The sequence below is a fragment of the Ursus maritimus genome, unplaced genomic scaffold, assembly GCF_017311325.1.
Source record: "Ursus maritimus isolate PB19 unplaced genomic scaffold, ASM1731132v1 scaffold_24, whole genome shotgun sequence".
Taxonomy (NCBI): domain Eukaryota; kingdom Metazoa; phylum Chordata; class Mammalia; order Carnivora; family Ursidae; genus Ursus; species Ursus maritimus.
The window spans coordinates 41,266,747-41,291,978 of NW_024424897.1; the positions used below are offsets into that span (position 1 = coordinate 41,266,747).

At 46.4% G+C, this 25,232-nt stretch overlaps 1 protein-coding gene across 2 annotated transcripts in view; it reads left to right on the top strand.

The window, feature by feature from the left end:
* The first annotated feature begins 83 nt into the window (after positions 1 to 83).
* SUPT6H (SPT6 homolog, histone chaperone and transcription elongation factor) overlaps positions 84 to 25,232 on the top strand; it is a 31,978-nt gene continuing 6,829 nt past the window's right edge. Inside the window, exons 1-28 of one of the 2 annotated variants that reach the window (XM_008695343.2) lie at positions 84 to 256; positions 9,792 to 9,933; positions 10,713 to 10,871; positions 10,968 to 11,044; positions 11,405 to 11,597; positions 11,830 to 11,914; positions 12,537 to 12,810; positions 13,194 to 13,295; positions 13,543 to 13,659; positions 14,237 to 14,326; positions 14,535 to 14,677; positions 15,292 to 15,440; positions 15,593 to 15,691; positions 16,184 to 16,313; positions 16,397 to 16,547; positions 16,723 to 16,877; positions 17,065 to 17,260; positions 17,655 to 17,794; positions 17,917 to 18,034; positions 19,233 to 19,309; positions 19,560 to 19,695; positions 19,978 to 20,115; positions 20,194 to 20,361; positions 21,102 to 21,229; positions 22,361 to 22,568; positions 23,069 to 23,216; positions 23,653 to 23,795; positions 24,679 to 24,819. In XM_008695343.2, the coding sequence (XP_008693565.2) occupies positions 9,825 to 9,933; positions 10,713 to 10,871; positions 10,968 to 11,044; positions 11,405 to 11,597; positions 11,830 to 11,914; positions 12,537 to 12,810; positions 13,194 to 13,295; positions 13,543 to 13,659; positions 14,237 to 14,326; positions 14,535 to 14,677; positions 15,292 to 15,440; positions 15,593 to 15,691; positions 16,184 to 16,313; positions 16,397 to 16,547; positions 16,723 to 16,877; positions 17,065 to 17,260; positions 17,655 to 17,794; positions 17,917 to 18,034; positions 19,233 to 19,309; positions 19,560 to 19,695; positions 19,978 to 20,115; positions 20,194 to 20,361; positions 21,102 to 21,229; positions 22,361 to 22,568; positions 23,069 to 23,216; positions 23,653 to 23,795; positions 24,679 to 24,819 (3,774 nt within the window). In that variant the 5' untranslated portion in view covers positions 84 to 256; positions 9,792 to 9,824. The remainder of the gene's footprint in view (positions 257 to 9,791; positions 9,934 to 10,712; positions 10,872 to 10,967; positions 11,045 to 11,404; positions 11,598 to 11,829; positions 11,915 to 12,536; positions 12,811 to 13,193; positions 13,296 to 13,542; positions 13,660 to 14,236; positions 14,327 to 14,534; positions 14,678 to 15,291; positions 15,441 to 15,592; positions 15,692 to 16,183; positions 16,314 to 16,396; positions 16,548 to 16,722; positions 16,878 to 17,064; positions 17,261 to 17,654; positions 17,795 to 17,916; positions 18,035 to 19,232; positions 19,310 to 19,559; positions 19,696 to 19,977; positions 20,116 to 20,193; positions 20,362 to 21,101; positions 21,230 to 22,360; positions 22,569 to 23,068; positions 23,217 to 23,652; positions 23,796 to 24,678; positions 24,820 to 25,232) is intronic. The other variant, XM_040641052.1, reaches the window with a different exon arrangement.

Sequence of the window (25,232 nt, forward strand, 5' to 3'; positions counted from 1 at the left end):
AACCGCTTCGGCCAGTTTTCGCGCCCTCCTAAACGAAGCCCCGAGAGCTAGGTGGAAGAAGAGAGCAAGAAATGGCCCGCCCACTCCCAGTGACAGGGAGCCGGAAGTGACGTAGCACGTTGACGCAGCAGCGGCGGCGGTGGCGGCGGAGGGGCCGTGCGGTGGGTTCGTACTATCCTTTCCCAGTCTCGGTTCTACGACTCCATTTTCTTCGGTGGGGGCTTAGCGCACCGGAGTAGCGGCCGGCTTCAGGCAGGTAAAGTTCGAACTGGAAAGCGTGTTCCTCGAATGGGTCAGGTGAGGAACCAGGCTCTTAGGGCCTGGTTCCGTAAGGGAAGAGGTATTGGGGAGCCGTATGCGGGAAGAAGGGGGCCCCCTCGGCCTTCTCTGCTTTATAAGGGAAAAGGAGAAGGAAACCGGAGTAGTTGCCTGGAGTCTCAGAGCTTTTCCCAGCCCTGTGCTACCCGGAACCCGTGAATTGGGCGCCCTGTGTATCAACAGGCTTCCTGGGATTCCGTCCTTCTCTCGAGAGCTTGTGAAAATTGGGCCACGCCAAAGGATTTGGAAATGGAAGGGACTTGGGGCTTCTGAGTCAGGATCAGGTGATTGAATTTTTTGTTCTGGGGATGTCAAACCTACAGATCTTTCAGCAAGTAGGCCATCAGGCTAGAGGGCGATGCCAAATACCATCTTTTTCCGTATTGTTGAAAATAAAATTACAACTTTTTATAGATGGCTGCATCTATCAACCGCCTACCACAAACATCAGAACGGACTATTGAGTCAAAACTTCATTTTCCAGTTTATGCCTTTCTCTCCAGGCAGTCCCTTGAACCAGCTGGAGCAGTTCGTTTCTCTTGGTTGTTTCAAGAAATGATACTTATTTTTCTTTCAGAGGAGGCCTAAGCTCTCTGAAAATACATCCGTGGAAATTCACTGTAATATCAGAAGTAGCAAGGGAGTATTGAGTTACACTGCTGCTATTAATGAACATGGAGAGTGTAAACAGTTTTGAATTTGATTAATTTCTTCTAGAAAAAAGCTTACTTGCACTGTTTATTTGGAAAGTACTGGTTCTAAAGTCTTCAGTGTATTGATTACAAAAGTATGATTGCACCCTCATCACCTGAATTTAGAGCCTTTTTCCATCACTTGTGTCCCTTCAGCCAGTACAAATACATTCTTCTTTAGTTGGCTTGTATGGCTACTGGATTAGATTAGTGTAGTTACTCCCTAAGAGGTTTAAACCTTATTAAGAGATTAATCACGTTTAGAAGTGGTACGGTCTAGAGAGGCTGTCACGTTTCACAGTTCTCCCTCAACAGACCTTCGCAAGAAGGGAAGCCCACGTAGTATACTGGAAACAAATGGCCTTTGGAGGCAAGTAAATTTGCCCTTGCTCTCCTATGTTCTTGGTCTGAATAAATGGCGCTGTGATCAGGATCCTATGTAAAATCCTTGGATTCTTCCTCTCCATTATTCCCTGATAAAATCAATCACCCAATCCTGTTTCTCCATAAAAACATTTTCCCATCACATACAAATTATGTTCTGAAAGCTATCCCCCTCATCCCCCTCCAACTATTACCCTACTTCTTTATTTCCCTTCATAGCCACATTTCTATCTGTGTCAATGTTCTCGAATTTTATTCATTTTTCAGGCTCTACTAGTCTGGTTTCTCTTCTGACCACTTGGTTGAAGTTTCTCTGGTCAAGGTTACCAATGATTTCTTTATTGCCAAATCACATGGATACTTTGTTCTTATCTTCCTCAATCCCTGGAATATGCAACACAGTTTACTTCTGTCTTGAAACTCTCTTCTCTTGGGGCTCCTGGGTGGCTCAGTCGGTTAAGCGTCTGCCTTCGGTTCAGGACATGATCCCAGGTCCTGGGAATGAGCCCCATGTCAGGCTCCCTGCTCAATGGGGTGTCTTGCTTCTCCCTCTCCCTCCCACTGCTTATGCTCACTCACTCTCTCTCTCTCTCTCAAATAAATAAAATCTTTTTAAAAAGAAAAGAAAAACTCTCTTCTCTTGGTTTCATTGACACTTAACTCCTGGATCATCTCCATTTTTCTGGTTGCTCCTTCTCAGTCAACTTTGTTAGCCACTTTTGCTCTCTACTTAATGTCTAAATGTTGAATTTCCTTCAGAGTTTGATTTCGGGCTCTCTGCATACCTCCTCTAGATGATCCAGTGTTGTGGCTTTAATTACCATCTGAAAGGTGGCAACTGTCAAGTTCAAATCTCTAGCCCTGCCTTCTCTGTGTTCAAGGATCATGCACAGAATGTCTGTTTAATAGCTCCATTTGGATGTTTCTTAGACATCCCAAACCTAACATGACAAAAAACATTTTCATTTTCCCATCATTCCAAACCTGATCTTCCCTATCTCACTAACTAATACTGTCATCCACATGGTTACCAAAGCCACACCTCTGAGAATCATCTTGGATTCTTTTCCCTTACTACCCTCCTCCCCAAGTCTTTTGTTAAGTCCTGTCACTTCTTCCAAAATATATTTCAAATCTGTTTTCTGTTCTCTGTCCGCTTCTACCACCCTATTCCAAACCACCATCATCTTTTGTCTGGGCTACAGCAGTGGTATCCTCAGTTTTCCCTATTTCCACCCCGGTCTCCCTGCTTAAAACACTCCGCTGGTTTTCATGGCCTTCAGAGCCCCACTTGACCAGGACCCTCCTCCTCCTCCCATTCTGCTGCCTTCACCATTCTGTGGTCACACTGGCCTTAGGACATTGCCTACCATATGCCAAGTTCTTGCCCACCTTTTCTACCAGGAACCTCTTCCTACCCATTGTTGACATCTCAGCCTAAACTCACCCTCTCAGAGGTGAGGATATTTATTTCCTTCCTATTACTTACAGCAGGGCTTATTTTGTTTGTGGTTTGTCTCCTGCACCGAAGTATAGATATCCTAGGAACAAGGACTTTGTTTTCTACTTGCTTGACATGTAGCAGGCACTCATTAAATAAATCTTCGTTGAATTAGCAAGTAAACTAAGTCAGTTCGATTTAAAACCCTACAGGGGCTTCCCAGCACCTTTTAGAGTCCAAAATCTTTAACTTACCCTATCAAGATCTTTATGACTTCTCTACAACTCATTATGAACCCTGTTCCCTCTCTCTAGTCAAACTGGCCCTCACTGGCCCTGTCACCACATAACCTGGGCCTCCTGCTGGAAGTACTCTCCACCACCACCACCGCTCCTCGCATGACCACCAAAGAAGCCAGCTCCTCCCCTAGCTAATTCCTCCAGTTTTATGGTCTTTATTCAAAGTCACTTCCTCAAAACCAGAGTGGAGTCTACTCTTACAGGCTCCCATGGTACCTTTTTTTTTTCTTTTTTAAGATTTTATTTATTTATTTGACAGAGAGTTAGCCAGTGAGAGAGGGAACACAAGCAGGGGGCATGGGAGAGCAAGAAACAGGCTTCCAGCGGAGCAGGGAGCCCGATGCGGGGCTCGATCCCAGGACCCTGGGATCACGCCCTGAGCCGAAGGCAGACGCTTAACAGCTGAGCCACCCAGGCGCCCCTCCCATGGTACCTTGGTCACCAGTTCTTTAAATTACTCCTATACTTCTAGATCATGGGTCAACAAATTAAAGCTCCTTGGCCAAATTAGGCAGCTCCCATTCATTTACATAGCATCAGTGTCAGATTTTGTGCTACAGTGGCAGATCTGGCCCTCTGTGGTTTGATAACCCCTTTGCTAGGGCAGGAGCTATATAGTCCCCACTGTGTGTGGCACAAGACTCAGTAACTTACACTCACCCTGTGTTGCAGGGATTCTGATTCTGTTTACATATTTCAATTGTTTCTGCTCCTCTTTTGTCCTTATCCTGCAAGGAAGTGTGGAAAGAACAGGGATAACTTGTATTTTTAAATTACTTATACATTTGTCATCATTAACAGTAATGCTTTTTATAGTTTGTTATTGTAAAGATCCTAAGAGGGGCGCCTGGGTGGTTCAGTCGGTTAAACATCTGCCTTCGGCTCAGGTCATGATCCCAGAGTCCTGGGATCCAGCCCTGTATCGGGCTCCCTGCTCTGGGGAGTCGGCTTCTCCCTCTTCCCCAGCCTCTCCCCACGGCCTATGCTTTCTCTTGTTCTCTCTCTCTCTCTCTCTATCAAATAAATAAAATCCTTAAAAAAAAAAGGAAAGATCATAAGATTGTTATTTTCTATAAATGTATAGTGTGCATGTTAAAATGACGATAGGTAGAGTTAACGTTTTCTGTGTTTTCTTTTGTTTTAAGTAATCTCTACATCCAACGTGGGGCTTGAACTTACAGCCCTGAGATCAAGAGTAGAGTTACATGCTCTACTGACTGAGCCAGTCAGGCACCCGTAACTTTTTCTTTATTTTAACATCTTGATTTGGTTTGATTAGGATTTTTCTTAAAGAGTTCTGAATTTAAAAGAAATTATCTTAAGTGGATTCTGAATACTCCATTTATTAAACTTTCAGGTTTTTGAATTCCAAACTGGGTCACTTAGGAACACTTTTGGAGTAGTCCTAGGCTTTTGCTCATAAAATACAGAACGTCTTAGATTTGAAACTCCACACCAGACTTGCGGGCTGTTCCCCATACCACTAGGCCCTTTCAAAACTAAGCCTTTGCTCATGTTCCTTTTTCCAGGTTATTCTCTTAACTCCTCTCAACTCAGGCATCACCTTCTCTGAGGCATTCCCTGACATCTCTCTCTCCTCATATTGCTCCCATAGTCTTGATACATAACTATAGTATTCGTTATTCATTATGCTTTGTCATAACTTTATTTACAAGTTTTTTGAGATAGATTGTGAATTCTACCAAGATAAAAAGCATATTTTACTCATTTTTATATACTCAAATCCCAACACAGAGCTTAAGCCTAAAATATATATATATATTTATATATTACATATATGTATAATATATAAATGTTAATTGAAGTTGGCAGTGGAGGGAATTAACAGACATCTTTTTTGCTCTAGTCTCCTTTTAATTTCCTCCTACATCATCTTGTTCAAAAGGAGGGACTGCCGAGGGCCTCCCTGTGGCAATCTGATCCCAGCTCCATTCCTCTTCCAGAGAATGTCATGGTAACGGCCAGCCTCTCCCTTTGAGCCATGTCTTGTACTGCAGCTGTGCTTCTGCCTGGAGAAACTTCCCTTCACTACCCGTGCCCCTTCTAGACCTGTTTCAGTAGCAAATTAACTTACGGTCTGAATGTGGGAAAATTCAAGAGCATAAGTACTGAGTAAAAAATCTGAACTCTGCTGGGCTCATCTCAGCTATCATACATGAATAATCATACGCTAATGAAGAGCATTTTTGTTCGAGAATAGCTGCTGCTCGCCAACCTCAGCCTGCAGTGCTGCTGCAGCACCCTCCGCACATTTAGCTCCTGCGAGTTGCAGCAAGTCAGGCTTGCTTCTGGCACACCTCTTTTAACTGAAAGGCTTGGCAGTGAGCTAGACTGGAAGCGTTCCCCCTGCTCTAGCACAGCGTGTACTGTATTGCTAACCTAGGGAATGGGAGGAAAGCTGCGTGTAGCACAGAGCACCAGCTGCCCCCCGGGACGGAAAAAAGCTGTTGTTTTGATCAGGTAGGCTGTCTGTTTCTCTCTGTTAAGTAGACCGGAGGGCATCTGGTCTGCAGGAGCTGGCATTTAATGTGAAGATGTTGAGGCCTTATAAGACTGAATTTGTGGGTCTGATAGCCTAATTAAAGCAAGCCATGTGTGGGGGCTGCTGTACCCAAATCTATTTTTAATGGCTCAGTTCAAATTAGAGCACCAAATTTAATTAGCAGTTTTAGATACTCACTTTCTTCAGTACTCAAAGTAAATTACCTCAAGGACACAAGTCTTGGGGGGCAAAAAAGCATCAGTCTAAGCGCAAGACTTGTATCACCACCCTGTGGGGCGTGTCACAGCTATGTGGTATAGCAGCTCTCAAACGTTTTGATCTTAGGACCCCTTTATACTCTTAAAGATGATTCAAGATTGCAAAGACGTTTTGTTTATGTGTGTTGTATCTGTTGATGTTTATGAGATGTTTATATTTTGATGTTTACCAGATAAATTAAAATTGGGTATATTAATTCATTTTGAAACAATAATAAAACACCACCAAAAAACTAATTATTTTGCAGAGTACAGGTATATTAAATTATCACATTATACACATTAAACTTACACAGCGTTTTATGTCTATTATATGGCAATAAAGCTGGGGGAAAATAATAAGGTCACTATTTTAATATAAATAATAATGCTTTTTATGAAAAACAGTTATAATCTTCAAAACAAAAGTAGTGAAAATAACATTGTTTTACTTTTTTTTTCCCAAATCTTTTTAAAGATTTTATTTATTTGAGAGAGAGTGTGTGTGTGCAGGAGTGCAAGGAGTGGGGGGAGCAGAGGGAGAGGGACAAGCAGACTCCACCTGATGCGGGGCTCAATCCCACACCCTGAGATCACAGACTGAGCTGAAACCAAGAGTCAGACTCTTAACTGACGGAGCCACCCAGGCACCCCCATATCTGTTTAATGTCTCCCTTAATAGACTACAGCTGGATTTTCATACCTGCTTTTGCATTCAGTGTTGTGATACTACACATCATATTACTTCTGGAAAACTCCACTGTACACTCATGAGAGAAGGGAGGAGGTGGTCCCCTGACCACACTTGGAGACCTGCTGATATATTGGAAACAACTATACAGCTGTGACTTCGGAGTCAGACACACTTTAACTCAGACCTCAGCTCTGGCGGTTGATGTTTGTATCAGCTTGAACAAGTGACTTTGTCTCAGAGTCTGTCATCTCCTTTGTTGAATGGAGAGCGTGCGCTGTAACTCTAGGACAGTGTAGGGGTTAATAGGTATCCCTTAAGTGTCTGGAACTTGGTGGGTGTGTGATTTCTGTTCCTCTAGGCACTTTTTTTTTAGTTGCTTTAAGGAAAGGCCTATATTAGTTTCGCTTGGGTTTTGTGTGAGTGTTGTGGGTTGGTTTGTTTCTAATTCTCTTCCTGTGCCTGTTCTCTACATATAATACATAAAATTGTTCTGTGGTCCTTATTTGTTTTCATATCATTCTCCCTCTACCAGAAGTCAGCTCCTCGATAACAAACAATCGTGTTTCTCCTCCAATCCCCAGGTCCTAGCAGAATGTATGTACATGGCAGGCATTCAGTAAAGCTTGAATGGCATCTGAAACCTCAGCCTGAAATTGAACATAAGACCACATCATTGCCCCTCCCTTTCCACCAGAGCCCAGTACATTCAGTTTTGTTTCCTTGAGTTCAGTCAATCTTAAATTAATTGGTTGTGGAATCAGTTGATATCAGTAAGGGTAATTTTCAGAAAAATAGCACTGAAGGCTCCTTCTAGAGCTCAGACCATTTCAGGTATCTGTTAGCCAGCCTCCTCTCTTCTCCCATCCCGCTGCCATCTTTCCCTGGGAAGGCGGCAACAATATGAAAAAGCAGATAATTTATTTAACAGATATTTAGCTGTTCCTATTTTGTGCAGAGCACCTAGAAGGATATAAGTTACTTGGTACAGAATCACAAAGTGCCTTCTGATGCCTCTCATGTTGCCATCTATGTTTTCATGGTTTTTATTAGCCCTTCCATTAGATATGATCTCTAACATCCAGAAGCTTATGGTCTTAGGTGTGGAAAATGGGCACATACACAGTAGACCATAACTCAGGACAATGCAAGGACTGATGCTGAGTTTATTAGCAGCCAGCTTCAGGATTCCAGAAGAGGATCTTGATGTTACAATGTGTGTGATGTGTGCTGTTTTTTAAAGTCCTACGAGGTGTGGGGCACCTGGGTAGTGTAGTCACTTAGGCATCCAACTCTTGGTTTTGGCTCAGGCCCTGATCTCAGGGTCATGAGATCCAGCCCTGCATTGGGCTCCATGTTCAGTGTAGAGTCTGCTTGAGATTCTCTCTCCCTCTCCTTCTCTCTTTCAAATAAATAAATAAATCTAATAAATAAGTAAAGTCCTACAAGGCCCAGGAAACTCCATGTTATGGTTCTGCCATTTCCTGGCTCTGGATGAGTCTGAAAGTGGGGAAGTAGAAGACGAAGTTGGGGCTGGTTGGTGCAAAATTACAGACTGCTAAGGAAAATTAGGCCCAAGATTCAAATTCAGACTCAGTTAACGTTTCTTGAAACCGTAAACTTGGTTCTTTCCCCTGTGTCATGTTATAGTCTCAGCTACTCTACAGGGTAGGTAGTGCTGTTCCTGTTTTCCAGATGAAGAAGTTGATATCCAGACAAATTCAATAATTTGCTTAGTTTGTATATCTGGTAGATGATGGGACCAGATTTTGATCTCTACTCTTAAGCCCAGCAATCTTCGTATTTAACTGTGTTGCCTTTATTTTGTAGGCCATGGAAGTCACTTTCAAAGTGTTTTTTTGCTGGGGAGGTAAATGGTAAAAATAGAGTTATGCTTCTAATGTTTCTAAAGAGACCCCTTTTCCACCCAAATGATCCCAACCAGTAGTCACACAAGTGGCTCAAGTTCATGAAATGTCGTTTTAATCTGTTGAAAAGAATTTTCCTTTTGACTCTGTCAGTAGCCAGGTGTAGTGTATCTGAAAGTGCCTGTCATTAAGTTGGCAGTTGTTTCCCAAGTTTCTTGTAAGCAAGTCATATAATCTCATTGCTACCATATCCCTACCTATATAATCATTCCTACACTAATTTCTTTCCTCATTCACCCATTCCTGCCCCCAAATGGTAAGTGAGATAAAATTATTTGTTATATAGTGGACCTTTGAACAATGCAGGGGTTAGGGGCACTGGCCTCCCCCACAAAAATCTGCACGTAACTTCTGACTCCCCGAAAACTTTACTAATACCCTACTGTTGGCTGGAATAACATAACATAACCTAAATAGTCTATTAACACATTTTTGGATGTTATATGTACTATATACCATATTTTTAAAGTAAGCTAGAGAAAAGAAAATGTTAAAATCACATGGAAGGGGCGCCTGGGTGGCTCAGTCGGTTAAGTGTCTGCCTTTGGCTCAGATCGTGATCCCAGGGTCCTGGGATCGAGCTCCGCATCAGGCTCCCTGGTCAGTGGGGAGTCTGCTTCTCCCCCTCTTTCCTGCTCGTGCCGTCTTTCACTATCGCTGTCTCTCTCAAATAAATAAAATATTTAAAAGAAAAAGAAAGTCACGGGGCGCCTGGGTGGCACAGCGGTTAAGCGTCTGCCTTCGGCTCAGGGCGTGATCCCCGTGTTATGGGATCGAGCCCCACATCAGGCTCCTCCCTGTGAGCCTGCTTCTTCCTCTCCCACTCCCCCTGCTTGTGTTCCCTCTCTCGCTGGCTGTCTCTATCTCTGTCGAATAAATAAATAAAATCTTTAAAAAAAAAAAAAAAGAAAAAGAAAAAGAAAGTCACATGGAAGAGAAAATACATTTACAGTACTTTATGTGTTTATCAGAAAAAATCTGTAAGTGGACCCACGCAGCTTAAACTTGTACTGTTAGGAGTCAGCTGTATAGAAAGAAGTCCACCCAGCATAATCAGTCGTCTTTTTAAAGGCATGTGGGAGAGGAGTAACCATGGGAGGAGTGGCAAATGGATGCGATGAAGCCATCTGATTCTCACTGTCTGCTCCTAGGTGGGGGTGACTGAGGGGGCAGAGCAGTGGCACGTGGCTGAAAGGCTGTTTGTGGAAAGGTTTAAGGGCCCTCTGTAAAGTCGTGTGTCTCATTTTTTTTTTATCCCCATCTTCCTTCCTTCCCTAGTCATCTTTAGGCAGGCCGTGAGAAGCTGCAGCCATGTCTGATTTTGTGGAAAGCGAGGCCGAGGAGTCAGAGGAAGAGTACAATGATGAAGGCGAAGTGGTGCCCCGGGTCACCAAGAAATTTGTGGAAGAGGAGGATGACGGTGAGGAGGCCCCAGCCTCAAGCTTCTCCCCACTATTGCTAAGCTTTGGATAGTTGGATTCTTGCTGATGAGAGGCTCAGGCTGAGCACAGAAGTTATCACACATGAGGTACCAGCTTGAGACTTTTCAGTAATTTATAGAAAATACTTACTGAGCATCTGTCTGCTGTATGCCAGGCACTGTGCCTAGAGCTAGAAATATAAAATAAAGACCCTATTGTCATGGAGTTTACAGTAGTGGGAGGGGACAGACAGTAAACAAACAAATAAATACATACCTAATGTTTTCCTCTTTTAGAGACCTAGCAGTGTTGGTCTTTATGGGCCCAGTTTCCTATTTCTCTGGCCAAACTCAACCATTAGGATCCTCAGCAGAGTAGAACCACGAAATGGCTTTAAAGACAGAAAGGTAAATGTAAGTTTTAGCAAAAGAATTCTGGATAAAAGAAGTAATAGAGCCACTGAATTTATAAACTAAGAGGAAAACAAAGACTGTTGGTGGCTCTAAAGCCCCTAGTATGAATTTGAAGAGCCCAGGTAATTGGGAAGATAATCCTGCCTAAAGACAGTTGGTGAACATAGAAAGGAGATCATCCTTTTCCAGATGCTGCTGCTTTAAGTCAGCGGCCATGTTTTCCATCTTTAGATGAGGCTGAAAAGTTACCATGGCACCCGTATCGTTAGCTTTAGAGCAGAGAGAGAATCACAGTTAAGCAGATGGCCCCACCCCACCCCAGCTCGTTACCCAAACTCCATGCCTCAAACATGCATGTTTTCCAGATGAGGAGGAGGAGGAGGAGAACCTAGATGACCAGGATGAGCAAGGCAATCTGAAAGGCTTTATCAATGATGATGACGATGAAGATGAAGGGGAGGAGGATGAGGGTAGTGACTCTGGTGATTCAGAAGATGATGTTGGCCACAAGAAGAGAAAACGCAGTGAGTAGTCTCTCCTCAGTCAAGCGAGGCTGGGGTGGAAGTTGCAGTGGAGATGGGGCCTCCCTGTCACCATGGGTAACACTTTGTTTTCTCCAGCATCTTTTGATGACCGCCTGGAGGATGATGATTTTGACCTCATTGAGGAGAATTTGGGTGTCAAAGTCAAAAGAGGAGTAAGTGTCATTCTTTGTCTCTGTCCCTGGGGATGCAGGAAAAGGCCCTTGAAATTCAGAGCTTTCTGGGGGATGAGGCCTCTCCAGAACGGTTTGGGAAGCATCAGAGAAGAGGAAGTTGCTCCGTGTCCTTGGGCCGTGGAAACTAGATTTGCATCCCAGATCTGGGTGCCTGTTAGAGAAAGGCTGGTCGGAGTTTCAAGGGTGGGCCTTGGTGCTGAAACAACATCACTTAACATGTTCTTTGCCATCTCCCTTGGTCAGCGGAACTATGGTGGGAAAGTGGGAGTGAGACTAGAAAGCAAGCATCTTTGTACCAGCCCCCTCAGACCCTGATGAGACAGGTTTTCCCACCCCTAGCAAAAATACCGACGTGTCAAAAAAATGTCAGATGATGAGGATGACGACGAGGAGGAATATGGCAAAGAAGAACATGAAAAAGAGGCTATCGCAGAGGAAATATTCCAGGATGGGGAGGGGGAAGAAGGGCAGGAAGCCGTGGAGGCCCCCATGGCTCCTCCAGAGGAGGAGGAGGAAGATGATGAAGAATCAGGTATGTGGCCTCAGGCAGGGAAGCCTGGGTTTGGGTGGCTGTTGGGATTGCCTCGCCCCTACGAGCAGGGTGGGAAACCATTCTTTAGCTACAGGCCCCCAGAGTTTGACAGAAGTTCATTTCCAGGAGCCTCCCTGCTCTTCTCACTGGCCACTCACATAGTGGGAACTAAAGCCATGCAGTCCTGGCTCATGCCCTGCCTCTGAGTACTAATCCTTCCTTCCCTGTGCAGACATTGATGACTTCATTGTGGATGATGATGGACAGCCTCTGAAAAAACCTAAGTGGCGGAAAAAGCTTCCCGGATACACAGATGCGTGAGTGGGGTCTGGTATGGGGTGGTGATGCAGGCATCTGAGTAGACGCAGTCAGGAAGGAGGAAGTCAGGTTTCTTTGAAAGATGGGACATCCCAGCTCTCCCCCATTTTTGGTTCAGATAAGCTTTCCTAGGCTGGAATGTTGGACAGCTCCTAGAAGCCCTGAGAGCTCTCTGCTCTTTAGGGCTGCTGTGGGCTCAGGGTGGAGTCACTTGTGAAAGCATCCGGCCTCCCTGTGCACGTGCAGCTCCGTGTTTATTCATTTATGTACTGGCCTTCTAGGTATAATTTTTTTGCAGGAAAGCTTTTGCTCTAAGGGAATACTGTAATGCCTTAGCAAAAGATGGATCCGCTGAGCAGAATGTGGACCTTTCTGCCCTGCTGCTGTTTGATCCCTGACACTGGCACATACCAACCATGGGCTTTCTATCTTCCATAAGTAAAAGTTTTCTCAGAAATATTCCCTAACTAAGCCTTTATTTCACAGTAAATATGATTTTTTAATTTACCTTTCTCTTAATCTTCCTTGTTTCCTTTGGGGCAAGTAAAGGATCTCTGCATGGGCTGCATCTCTCTCCCCTCACCAGAACCTGGGCCAACTGCCTCTTGCTGTCACCCGCAGGGCCCTGCAGGAAGCCCAGGAGATTTTTGGTGTGGACTTTGACTATGATGAATTTGAGAAATACAATGAGTATGATGAAGAACTGGAGGAAGAGTATGAGTATGAGGATGATGAGGCTGAGGGTGAGATCCGAGTGCGCCCCAAGAAGACCACCAAGAAACGCGTGAGCCGCAGGAGCATCTTTGAGATGTATGAGCCCAGCGAGCTGGAAAGCAGCCACCTCACGGATCAGGACAATGAAATCCGAGCCACTGACCTGCCTGAGAGGTTCCAGGTAAGAAAGCACCAGCTTCTGTCCTTTTGCCAATCTGTCATCACTGTCCTGAGCCTCCTTGCTCCAAGGGTTGTAGCAGAGGAACAATCTAGCAACAATCTGATATTGAATGCTATGTAGGAAGTTGGCTTGGAACCCCATCTGACCAGGGGGTGCAGGGGTCCAGCTCTTACAGAAGGCTCTTGTACTGCTTATGGTTCTTGAAATGGCACTCTTTCTTTAGCAGATACATAAGGTGTCTACTTCGTGCCAGGACAACACTCTTCCAGGGTGCCGGAAATGTGTGTCCATGGAGCACACGTTTCTGTCCTGAAGTGGTGTGTGTGTTTTCCACAACAGATTACAGGATAAAGTCAGTCTCATTATTGTCTTATCCCCCGCAGCTCCGCTCCATCCCAGTTAAGGGGGCTGAAGATGATGAACTAGAAGAAGAAGCTGACTGGATCTACAGGAATGCCTTTGCCACACCAACCATTTCTCTGCAGGTACCCAAAAAAGATCCTTATGTTTGACACGAACTGGAAGCCACTTCATCAAGATGAAGACCTGCTCCTCCCATGCCCCAGACGTCTGTGTGCCTAGTACAGGACAGTATGAGTGTGTGTATGTGTATGAGAGATTTTTCTAGATTTCATCTGACAAGGTTATCCTTTAACATGAAACAATTTCACACGTGGTAAGACAAAACAAGTAACAGCGTTATTGCTGTTTCTTTTTTTCTTCCGGCTCTAGGAATGCTGTGATTACCTAGACCGAGGGCAGCCAACCAGCAGCTTCAGTCGAAAAGGGCCCAGCACAATTCAGAAGATTAAAGAAGCCCTGGGCTTCATGCGAAATCAACACTTTGAGGTAGCACCTCAAGCTCTCTAATGGCCCATTGGTTAGAAATTCAGCTGGGGGGCGCCTGGGTGGCTCAGTCAGTTGAGTGTCTAGCTCTTGATTTTGCCTCACGTCCTGATCTCGGGATCATGCGGTTGAGCCCCACGTCAGGCTCTGCACTGGGCGTGGAACCTGCTTTAGATCATCTCCATGTCCCTCTGTCCAGTCCCCCACCACACGCATACATGCGTGCGCTCTCTCTCAAAAAAAAGACACACACACACACACACACACACACACACACGCATCTAGGGGATGAGAGAAAGGGGAGCTACCTATCCGATGGGGAGCCCCCTTCTCCTATCCTCAGATATGGTCCCTTGGCTCAAGAGTGTGAGAACGAAAGGAGACCCCAGTGATCAGGAGAACAGCGCTACCTGTCTGCAGCGTCGTCTTCCCTGTGGAGGAGAGCCTGTGCCCTTGATGAGCCTGTGAGGGGGGTCAAGCTGCCGACTCTTGAATTTTCTAGCGCTCTTTACCCCTCTGGCAAAGGAGCTCCTTACAGATCTTCCCACTCTGGTTGACTGCAGTCTCCTTGCCATCCTAGGTGCCTTTTATTGCTTTCTACCGTAAGGAGTATGTGGAGCCTGAGTTGCACATCAATGACCTGTGGAGGGTGTGGCAGTGGGATGAAAAGGTAAGAGGGATCCATGCCCCCCTAAGAGGCTGAGGTGTGGATTGGGCACCTCTACTGCCGGAGCCCAAGCCTCCTATACATATCAGGTGGCAGCCCAAATCTCTGCAGCCTGTTAGGCTCTCCCCCAGTGTCTCCTGGTAAGGAACAGAGCAGCATCGGGTCTCCAAGGCTGAACAGCAGCCCTTACTCCTGCCCTGTCTCGTCCTAGTGGACCCAACTGAGGATCCGCAAAGAGAACCTGACACGGCTATTTGAGAAGATGCAGGCTTATCAGTACGAGCAGATCTCCGCTGACCCTGACAAACCCCTTGCTGATGGCATCCGAGCTCTGGATACCACCGACATGGAAAGGTGACGTGCACAGGGTTTATTCCATTATAGGGAGCCCTCAGACCAAAGGCAGGCTCCCAGGGAGCAGCATAATCTACAAAACCCTCAGCACAGGGCCCATCCCTTAAAAATCCAATTTGTCACCACATCAAAAGTGGTATTTCTAGGAGGCAAATTCATCTTAGTTATCTATATTGCTGTAAAAGGTTAAAAGGATAAGACAGTCATGTTTGCTGATCTGAGAATTCCCACATAAAGTTACATGGGAAACCAAATTATAACCAGAAAGTGTGGAGTGTGGGAGGGGAGCAGATGACTTTAGTGGCCAGTGTCATGAAGCTGGAGGTTTGGGAGGGACAGACTTCTCAAGGATTCTGGACTTTGCTAGAGACATGATACTTCAACTTCATCTCCATTTCTAATAACCATCGACCACCATTTGACATATTTCTTCTCTAATATACCTTGGCTGCAAGTAAGTCATGGTGTGGAGGTGGTGTGTATCTCTAATCATTGAAGAATACAGGCACCCATTCCAGTTGAATCTTGCCTCATGGGAATTGGACCTCTTGTAGCAGAACTGGGTTTATACTCTTGCTCAGTGACTGTTGAGGTCTTATGTCCCTTTTCTCCAGGCTTAAGGATGTACAGTCAATGGATGAGCTGAAAGATGTCTACAACCATTTCTTGCTTTATTATGGTCGTGATATCCCCAAGATGCAGAATGCTGCCAAGGCCAGCCGCAAGAAGCTGAAGCGTGTGCGGGAAGAGGGAGATGAGGAAGGTGAGTGCTGGAAAAGAAAACCCAGGAGGCTTGATGGCCACACCATCCCCTCGGATGGCCTGGGCTGGATGCCCTCTGGGGCTTCTCTCTACATGTGTCAGATCCTCGGGAGTGACTGCAGACGAGAACACTAACTCATGGTTTCTTCCCAGGTGAGGGTGAAGAGGCAGAAGATGAGGAGCAGAGGGGCCCAGAGCTCAAGCAGGCCTCCCGCCGAGACATGTACACCATCTGCCAGAGCGCTGGGCTAGGTAAAAGCTAGCTGCTTTGCATCCTGGGTATTGTAGCCGTGAGCAGGGGAGTTCCCTGATCGTCGCTGGTGGCAGGAAGAGGACTTAACAGAAATCTGAGCAAATCTCCAGTCCAATTCTGAACACGGGCCTGCAGCACCCACACCCACCCCACAGTAATGGTCCAGCCTTTCCCTAACTCCCTGAAGGAATGGAAAGCTCACATTATCGGAGGAATGGAGTCTGTCCTATCTTTGAGACGTTCTTTTATTAAACTGTTAACTTCCACCTTAGTTCTGAGCCAAGGAGTCACAGAAAATTTGTTTCTTCTGCCTCATAATATCCTATCAGGAGCTTAAAAGCAATTGTACTATTTCCTTGTAAACTTCCTGATCCTGCTTATTCATGACCCTTTTAAAGTCTAGTGCCCAGAATTTCTGCTCTGGATTCAGAGAGCAAAGAGATTTGTCAGCCCAGCTGTTGTCTTACCTTTCACCCTCCTGTTTGCTTTAGATGGTCTGGCCAAAAAGTTTGGGCTCACTCCGGAGCAGTTCGGGGAAAACCTCCGGGACAGCTACCAGCGGCACGAGACAGAGCAGTTCCCTGCAGAGCCTTTGGAACTGGCCAAGGATTACGTTTGCAGGTAGGCGTGCAGCAAGTGGCTGGCAAGAGGGAGGGCCCGAGGGCCCAACGCTGTCATCCTGAGCTGCCCCGTTTTCCCCACAGCCAGTTTCCTACTCCAGAAGCTGTGCTGGAAGGCGCCCGCTACATGGTAGCCCTGCAGATTGCCCGAGAGCCCCTTGTCCGACAGGTGCTGAGGCAGACCTTCCAGGAGAGAGCCAAGCTCAATATAACTCCCACCAAGAAAGGTAGAAAGGTGAGCTGGGTGAAGGGTTTTGATCCAACATGTGGCCTAGCTCTGTGTTCAACTGAACTGAGTTTCTTGCTTTCGGGCGCAGCTAAGCTGTCTGCCTGTGAGCAGAGAGGCAGTCTTTTCTCCCAGGGTCAAGCCAGCCTGTCAGTAGACTGATGATTCCTCTTGACGTACACAGGATGTGGATGAGGCCCACTACGCTTATTCCTTCAAGTACTTAAAGAACAAGCCTGTTAAGGAACTGAGAGATGACCAGTTCCTCAAGATATGCTTGGCTGAAGATGAAGGGCTGCTCACCATTGACATCAGCATAGACATGAAGGGGGTAGAAGGGTAAGCAAAGCTCTGGGATGGGGGTTCTTGGCGGGGGGGGAGCTTGATGTGGGAAGGCGTCCCTCAGGACTATGAACTGCAGTTGCAGAGTTGAGTGAGCCATTGTGCCTGGCTCACTCACACATTTGTGGACATCTGAGTATCCCCTTTCCTCCATCCCCAACTCTGCTGCGTTGTCTCTCCTCAGCTACGGCAATGATCAGACATATTTCGAAGAGATCAAGCAGTTCTACTACCGAGACGAGTTCAGCCACCAGGTGCAGGAGTGGAACCGGCAGCGCACCATGGCCATCGAGCGAGCTTTGCAGCAGTTCCTCTATGTGCAGATGGCCAAAGAGCTCAAGAACAAGCTGCTGGCCGAAGCCAAAGAATATGTCATAAAGGTGAAGACAGAAACTCATAGTCTTTCGTCCTGTGATTTCCCCAAACTAGAGCTGAGAGTGCAGGAACCCCTTAATAGTAGTCTTCTAGCTAAAGGAGAAACGCTGGGGGGGGGGTGTAATCAGGGTGAGTGCAAACAAGGCCATGGATCGGATCACTCCCCATTTGAGGAGCCTCTTGGCTCGACACCCCCAATCCAACTTTCTTCGTTTGTATTGGTGTTCTCTGCATTCTCCCGTTTCCAAAAGCAAGGTATACCTTCACACCATAAGCCCACCAAGGGCTAGGAGCACGTGCGCTTGTCAATACAACCTTTGCACATGTGCGCGCACATCTGTTGCCTTCACACACTTGGTGAGCCTCTCCGCCATAGCGTCTGGTGTGTCTTGTCCTCAGGCCTGTAGTCGAAAACTCTACAACTGGTTGAGGGTCGCACCCTACCGGCCAGATCAACAGGTAGAGGAAGACGATGACTTTATGGATGAGAACCAAGGGAAGGGCATCCGCGTCCTAGGCATCGCTTTCTCCTCTGCCAGGTAACTGCCCATTCGTGCCTGTCCAGCCTCACCCCTTTCCTGTCTTCCTAATCTCATTCTTCTCTTTGTTGTGTTCTCTTATTTCTGACTATTGCACTGTTCTTTTCCTGTCTGGTTGGCAGAGATCACCCTGTGTTCTGCGCCCTGGTCAATGGCGAAGGAGAAGTAACAGACTTCCTTCGGCTGCCCCATTTTACCAAACGGCGAACTGCATGGAGAGAGGAAGAACGGGAAAAGAAGGCAAGTGGCTGGGACGGGGTAACCAAGTGTACATTTTAAGTGCATTTTACAGTTCCACGGGGATACATGTTTATGGTCTATACAACGTCCCATGCAAGGCCCTGATTCTCTCTACCTGGTTGCTAAACCGTGGAGTCCTGGGGGAAGCCTCACTTCTGTAAGCAGTAGATGGCACTCAAGTTCTGGTGCAGAATTTACTTCTGGCTGGAGGCCAAGTCCTAGGCCTTGTGTGCTTCTGGGAGCTGCCATTATGGCCTCTGTTCTTACCAGCATCTGGGTCATCCTGTTCCAGGAGCTGAAAGCCAGTGAGGCATTAAGCCAACCTTTTCCCAGCTTTAGCCTTTCAGTGTTTTTTTCCCAAGGAAAGAGGAATTCGAATTCATCTCACGTATATGTTTCTGATTTTTTTAATGTAATGGTATCTTTCTATTTTGCCAAGAGAGCTGCATCCTGAAGTAATTTTTAACAGCTATTTTTTTTAGGATTTTATTTACTTATTAGAGCAGAAGAAATAGAGCACACATGAGCAGGGGGAGAGGGGGAAGCAGGCTCCCCATAGATCAGGGAGCCCAACGTGGGGCTCGATCCCAGAACCCTGGGATCATGACCCGAGAGGAAGGCAGACGCTTAACCGACTGAGCCACCCAGGCGCCCCATTAACAACCTTCCTTTTTCTTTCTTTCTTTCTTTCTTTCTTTCTTTCTTTCTTTCTTTCTGTATGAATGAATTGAATGAATGAATGAATGAATGAATGAATGAAAGAATGAAAACACTGAAATGAGATTAAAATAATCCTTACAACCAAACAGTGTTTTGTGTTAGCAAAACCCAACTATGTTTGGATCAGTCAGAGGAGTATGGCACTCTTGATCTCAGGGTCGTGAGTTCAAGCCCCACGTTGAGTGTAGAGATTACTAAAAAGGAAGGAAAGGAAGAAAAGGAAGACCCAAGTGTGTTTGATCACAACCAAATATGAGCCAGAAGTATAGTAACTTTAGGAAGTGTTAGTGGGTATATGACGTTCAAACCAGAGATCTTAGTCTCCTTGTTTTGTGTTCCAGTTTGTGTGCGCGTCAGGTCTAACTTAGAGCTTACTGTTCTCTGGTCTTAAAAGGTCTTGGCGCTACTTAGGGAGAGAAAACCGTTAGAAATCTCCCTATCTTCAGAGCCATTTAGTTCCTATTTTATTTCAATCCAGGCTCAGGACATTGAAACTCTAAAGAAATTTCTTCTGAACAAAAAGCCTCATGTGGTGACAGTCGCAGGAGAAAACAGGTAGGGGCACCAGGGGGTCAGACAGACCTGGCTTAAATTCACTCGTCCCTTCTTATTGAATCTGGCATATGCCTCTAACAAAGTGGGCATGTGACTCTGTAGACCCTTGGTAAATTTCCCATCCCCAGGGTATCTCTTTGTCTTCAAAGCCCTTTCCTCCCCTGCCCTACCCCCATCCCAGGCCTGAGTCTGTCTGTCCCTGAGAAACTATTCAGAAAGAGCCCTGACCCAACACCCCTCATCTCTCCAGGGACGCCCAGATGTTGATTGAAGATGTGAAGCGCATTGTGCATGAGCTGGACCAGGGCCAACAGCTGTCCTCTATTGGGGTGGAGCTGGTTGATAATGAGTTGGCCATTCTCTATATGAACAGCAAGAAATCGGAGGTAATGCTGGAGCCCCATTCTTGGGACCTGCACAAGTAGGAGCTGTCAGTCCCAGGGAAATTTAATAGGGAAAGANAAAGGATCAAGGGCACAGGACTGCACTTACTTACCCACGTGGGGATGCTTCATTTCGCCAGTCATGGCTCAGATTGGGAGCCCTGCAGATTAAATTGGCCCCAGAGGAGATGAGAAAGTGATTTAAGGCCAGAACACTTTGAATTTCCTATTGCTTTTGAGAGCTGAGGGAACTTAATGGTCCTGCTGGTCCTCATTTGACTCTAGGCAGAGTTCCGGGATTACCCTCCAGTGCTGAGACAGGCCGTCTCCCTGGCCCGGCGCATCCAGGACCCTCTGATTGAATTTGCCCAGGTGTGCAGCTCTGATGAAGACATCTTGTGTCTCAAGTTTCATCCCTTGCAGGTGAGTGGGGTTTGACAGGCAAGCCTAGGCAGGCAGAATGGCACAGGATCCTTACTCCTGCCTGCTCTGTGTCCACAGGAGCACGTGGTGAAAGAGGAGCTGCTCAGCGCCTTGTACTGTGAATTTATCAATCGAGTCAATGAGGTTGGGGTCGATGTCAACCGTGCCATCGCCCACCCGTACAGCCAGGCCTTAATCCAGTATGTCTGTGGCCTGGGACCTCGAAAAGGGACCCATCTCCTTAAGGTAGGGTGGGGTTGAATCAGAAAATAAGAAAGGTTCCCATTTCATTGAGCCTTTACACTCTGCCAGCATGATTTGATAAAAGACCAAGGTCAGAGAGGTAAAGGGACTTGTCCAGAGTCATTCAGCTAGTGAGAGTCCAAGTCAGACTTGAGATCCAGGTGGCCACAGCTGTGGTCTTCACTACTATACTATGGGAAAGATAGCCATTAACCTAGATTTAAAATGGATGAAAGAAAGGGAGAAGAGTACCAGACACAAACCTCCGGATAGTGGTTTATTCCAGTGGGGAAACAAGGAATTTCAGTCAGAGGTGGGGGGGCGGGGTATGCAGGGAGCTCTAGAAATATCAGTGATATTCTTTTTCTTAAGATGAGTGATGGATACTTGGGTATATATTTTATCATTAATTTTTTTTTTTTTAAGTAATCTCTGCGCCCAACATGGAGCTCAAACTCCCAACCCCGAGATCAGGAGCCACATGCTCTTCTAACTGAGCCGGCCCGGCGCCCCATTTTATCACTGACTTTTAAGCCATCCATTATTAAGTATTCTCTTGGCAGGTGTGACATAGTTCACTAAGATAATTTTTTAAAATCGCAGACAGTATGGCATAGTGCTCAGTTAGATACGGAGGCTTGGGAGCGGAGTTCCCGTCGCGGAGGGTTTCCCAGAAATCTGAAAGCAGGCGAGGAGGGTGGGACCTGCCAGCTGCTCTTGCTCACTCCACACCTCTCCCCTAGATCCTGAAGCAGAACAACACCAGGCTCGAGAGCCGGACCCAGCTGGTCACCATGTGCCACATGGGTCCCAAAGTCTTCATGAATTGTGCTGGCTTCCTCAAGATTGACACGGCCTCCCTGGGGGACAGGTGATGCCCTCTGCCTGGGTGGGCCAGGAGGAATTCCCTTGGGCTTTGCTTTGGGAATTCAGGGAATTGGGGCTGTCAAAGGGCCCAAGGTATTTGAATTAAAAAATACTTTAAAGCAAAGGTGAGGAACCTTTATTAAGTCAAGAGCCTCTGACCTATGGAAAAGATCGGTTCAATTATGTGAAGGTTTTTTTGTGTGAGAAAAACATAAAAAGAACCAACTTATTTTATAAATTAAGGGCAGGAAACATACAACGCTTCGTTCAGTAAACACGAACATGTTCTGTTACTGTGATCTGCCATGGCTAGATAAGGGCGGGGCTAGCAGGGGCAATGGAAAAGGAGTGTGGGGGTATGAGGAAATAAGGAACGGGGAGAGAGACTCGGTATGTTTTGGATGATGTTATTGAGAGAAAGTTCTATTCACTTGGACTTTGGACTTCACTATTGACCTCTTCCTCTCCAGAAGTTATCAACTCAGTCTTTGGAGGATCTTTTCCACGGGCACATAGCTCCTCATTCAGTAATGGAAATCAGTGGGGAAATAGGCTTCAAGTTCTAAAACTTCATTTTCCACCCAGCTTTGCTGTAACACTCCACGAATAACATAGGTCCATGTGAGTGCACGGGCAAGACCAGCCTGGGAAGGCTTTATGGGGGAAAATAGCTGCCAGCAAATTGTCAGAAGTCTTTTTCCCCCTTCTTGTTTTATCTTATTATAACACTTATTTAAGTTCATGATATAAAATTCAATGTATAGCAGTATTATGCAGAAAGTGCAAGTCCCCCATAATCCCACCCCCCAGAGATAACTACCATAACAATTTGGTGTATACTACAACGTTCCTAAATTTTATTTTTGCTATGCATTTACTAACTACCCATTTACTACAAAAATGGGATCATACGGTTCATAGTGTTTTGCAGTGCATTTTTCACGTATCAGTATATCGTGGCCATCTTTCCATATCAGCACACATAGATCTACCTCATTATTTTTAATGGCTGTATAGTATTCCATTGTATGGAGGTACCCTAATTTATTTAACCAGTTCCCCATTGGTGGACATTTGGGTTCTTACTAGAAGCTTCTTGTTCTATATCCTGGCCCCTTTTCTGCCTTTCCTTCAGCACTGACTCATACATTGAAGTTCTTGATGGTTCCCGAGTCCACCCTGAGACCTATGAGTGGGCCAGGAAGATGGCGGTGGACGCTCTGGAATACGATGAGTCAGCTGAGGATGCCAACCCTGCAGGAGCCCTCGAAGAGATCTTGGAAAACCCAGAGCGACTGAAGGACCTGGACCTTGATGCCTTTGCTGAAGAACTGGAGAGGCAGGTGGGTGACAGCGTAGAGGCCTGGCACAGAAATCATCTCAAGTGCCCTGGAGAAGACTCTGGCAGCAAGTCTCCAAAAAACCTCTGATACTGTTAACGTGGGAGACTCGATCCTCTCTTCTCCCTCCCTGGGCTATACCAGGTTTTTCAAGGAAGTGTTCGGTCTGCTTGTTAAGGAGCCAGGGAAGTCTCAGACTGCTACAGCCACTACAGGGGGCTTGGGGCAATAGTTAAGTTTCCTTCTAGGCCTTCTCTCCTCCTCTCCAATAGCACAGCTTTGCATGTGTCTGTTTCACACATTGGGGTTCTATGAAGGATTTCTATTCTAGAACATTGCATGATGAAGAGAAAGCTTGAAAACTTCCTGTCATAAATGTTGAAGGGGAAAAAGAGAAGAGAAGCTCTGACAGGGGCCAACTGGCCTATTCCTTTCACTGAAAGCCCCTGTGGCTCCAGTCAGGGAATGGTTGCAAGGTTCTTCCTGATGGGCTTCCTCCCCAGGGCTATGGTGACAAGCACATCACCCTGTACGACATCCGGGCGGAGCTGAGTTGCCGGTATAAGGACCTCCGGACAGCCTACCGCTCTCCCAACACAGAGGAAATCTTCAATATGTTAACCAAAGAAACACCAGAGACCTTCTACATTGGTAAATTCTGGGTCTGGTTTTCAGTTGGAGGAGGATAGGTAAGGGGGGGGGTGCATTTACTGTATACATTCCAATCAGGCCATGATTCCAGCAGAATGAGGCGGGACTGTAGGGAGAAAAGACCAGGCGAGCCTGTAAGAAGATTATAACTATAAAGCCCTGGACTAGAAGTCAAAACTAAGTCTAGGGTCAGACTGTGCCTTTAATCTGCTGCTGCAGGATCTCGAGGGAGTCACTCATAGAGGCTTCATGTTCCCCCGTCATCAAATCAGGGGAAGATTTCCCTTCTTTAAGATGTGAGGGAAATCCATGGAGATGCTATAAGACAGATGTTCTGTCACTAAAAAGTCAGTGGGAAGGAGTCACCCCTCCAGTTCTCTTAGCCTGTTCCCCATTCTCTTCTTTCCTTCCCTGTCCTCCTCACCCTTTCCCGCAGGAAAGCTCATCATCTGCAACGTCACCGGCATTGCCCACAGGCGTCCCCAGGGGGAGAGCTATGACCAGGCGATCCGCAACGATGAGACAGGGCTCTGGCAGTGCCCCTTCTGCCAGCAAGACAATTTCCCTGAACTAAGTGAGGTATGTGCTGCCGTGTTATTGTGGTCACTGGAGTTCCTCAATTGAGTGTCCTCTGTGCTCTAGAAAGGAGTCGAGAATCAGGCTGTTTCAGGTGGTGCTCTTACCAAACAAATACAGAAGAGAGGGAAGAGGGCCAGAACACATACAGGTCTAACGTGAAGTCCCTTGGTATGCTGGTCAGAAATCTGTGCGCTTCCTTCCATTCTGACTCAGCCTTTAACCTGAGTCTCCCGTTCTCTGGGCATCTAACTCAGCCAGATTGGAGACATGAAGGCGTGCACTTCTTACAGGGGAGGCACAGTGTTCCCATACATGCTAGTTAGAAGGTATCTATAGGCTTTCTTGAAGTTTTCCACTTTCCACACACATTTTTATTTGTCCCACTTTCTTCTAGACATTATCTGCCTTTCTGGTGGTCGGAAGTCATTAAAGCCACCCTGAACGCTTTTTCGGAGTCTTCACATGTTTCAGGCAGTCTGTGAAAGAGATAATTCCCGAACTTTACCTAATAAAAGAAGCTGGTGGGATTTGTCTGGGTTATAAGAAAACCAGGGGGCGCCTGGTTCACTGAAATGGGTTGCTGCAGAGACTGGCGTGTACATTTCTTATGGCCACTGTATCTGAACGAAGTGGGAGAAGGGGCCTCAGTTGCAGCTAGAGGGACGTACAGATTCAATTAACGTGGATTGCTCTGATGGCCAGTGGTGCCAAACGTCAGTTATGAGTCAAGGAACATCAGGGATGTTCAAAATCCTGGGTGGCTAAGTCGTTGTGTTTTCAGACCACGTTTGCCAGGTGTTATGCAGTGCTCCGGCAGCTTTTTTTTTAACGTGTAATCTCCAGAATCTTAATGACCAAGCTCCTCTCCTGATGTACTTTTCAGGTCTGGAACCACTTTGACAGCGGTTCATGCCCAGGCCAAGCCATTGGGGTGAAAACACGGCTAGACAATGGTGTCACCGGCTTCATCCCCACCAAGTTCCTCAGTGACAAAGTGGTAAAGCGGCCGGAGGAGCGAGTGAAGGTAGCTGAACGACCGGGCTAAGGCATCTAGTGGGGCTTTCAGCCGCCCAAATTCGGCGCTCCGGAACTTTGGGCTGTGCCCCCCCAGAAGTGAAGCTCTGTTCCCAGTGGCTGCTGGGGGAGAGAGTGTCAGGAAGATTTATAACTAGTTGAAAGAAGCCAGGGTGAGAAGCATGTGAATGAGTAGCAGCTTTTGTTCACTGTCTTTGTGAAATTTCATCGGGTTGCCAGCCCTTCGGGAGAGGGCTCTCTCTTCCTGTGTGGGGGCCTGTGCTTTAGTCTGCGGGCAGGAAGCAGGGCCCAGCATTCCATGCTGTGAAACAGAAAGGCTAAGCTCTGTTTCTGTTCTAGTATTCTCCTGCCAGCTGCCATTTCTTATGCACCCACTAGATACCAGCACTTGACATTGACATA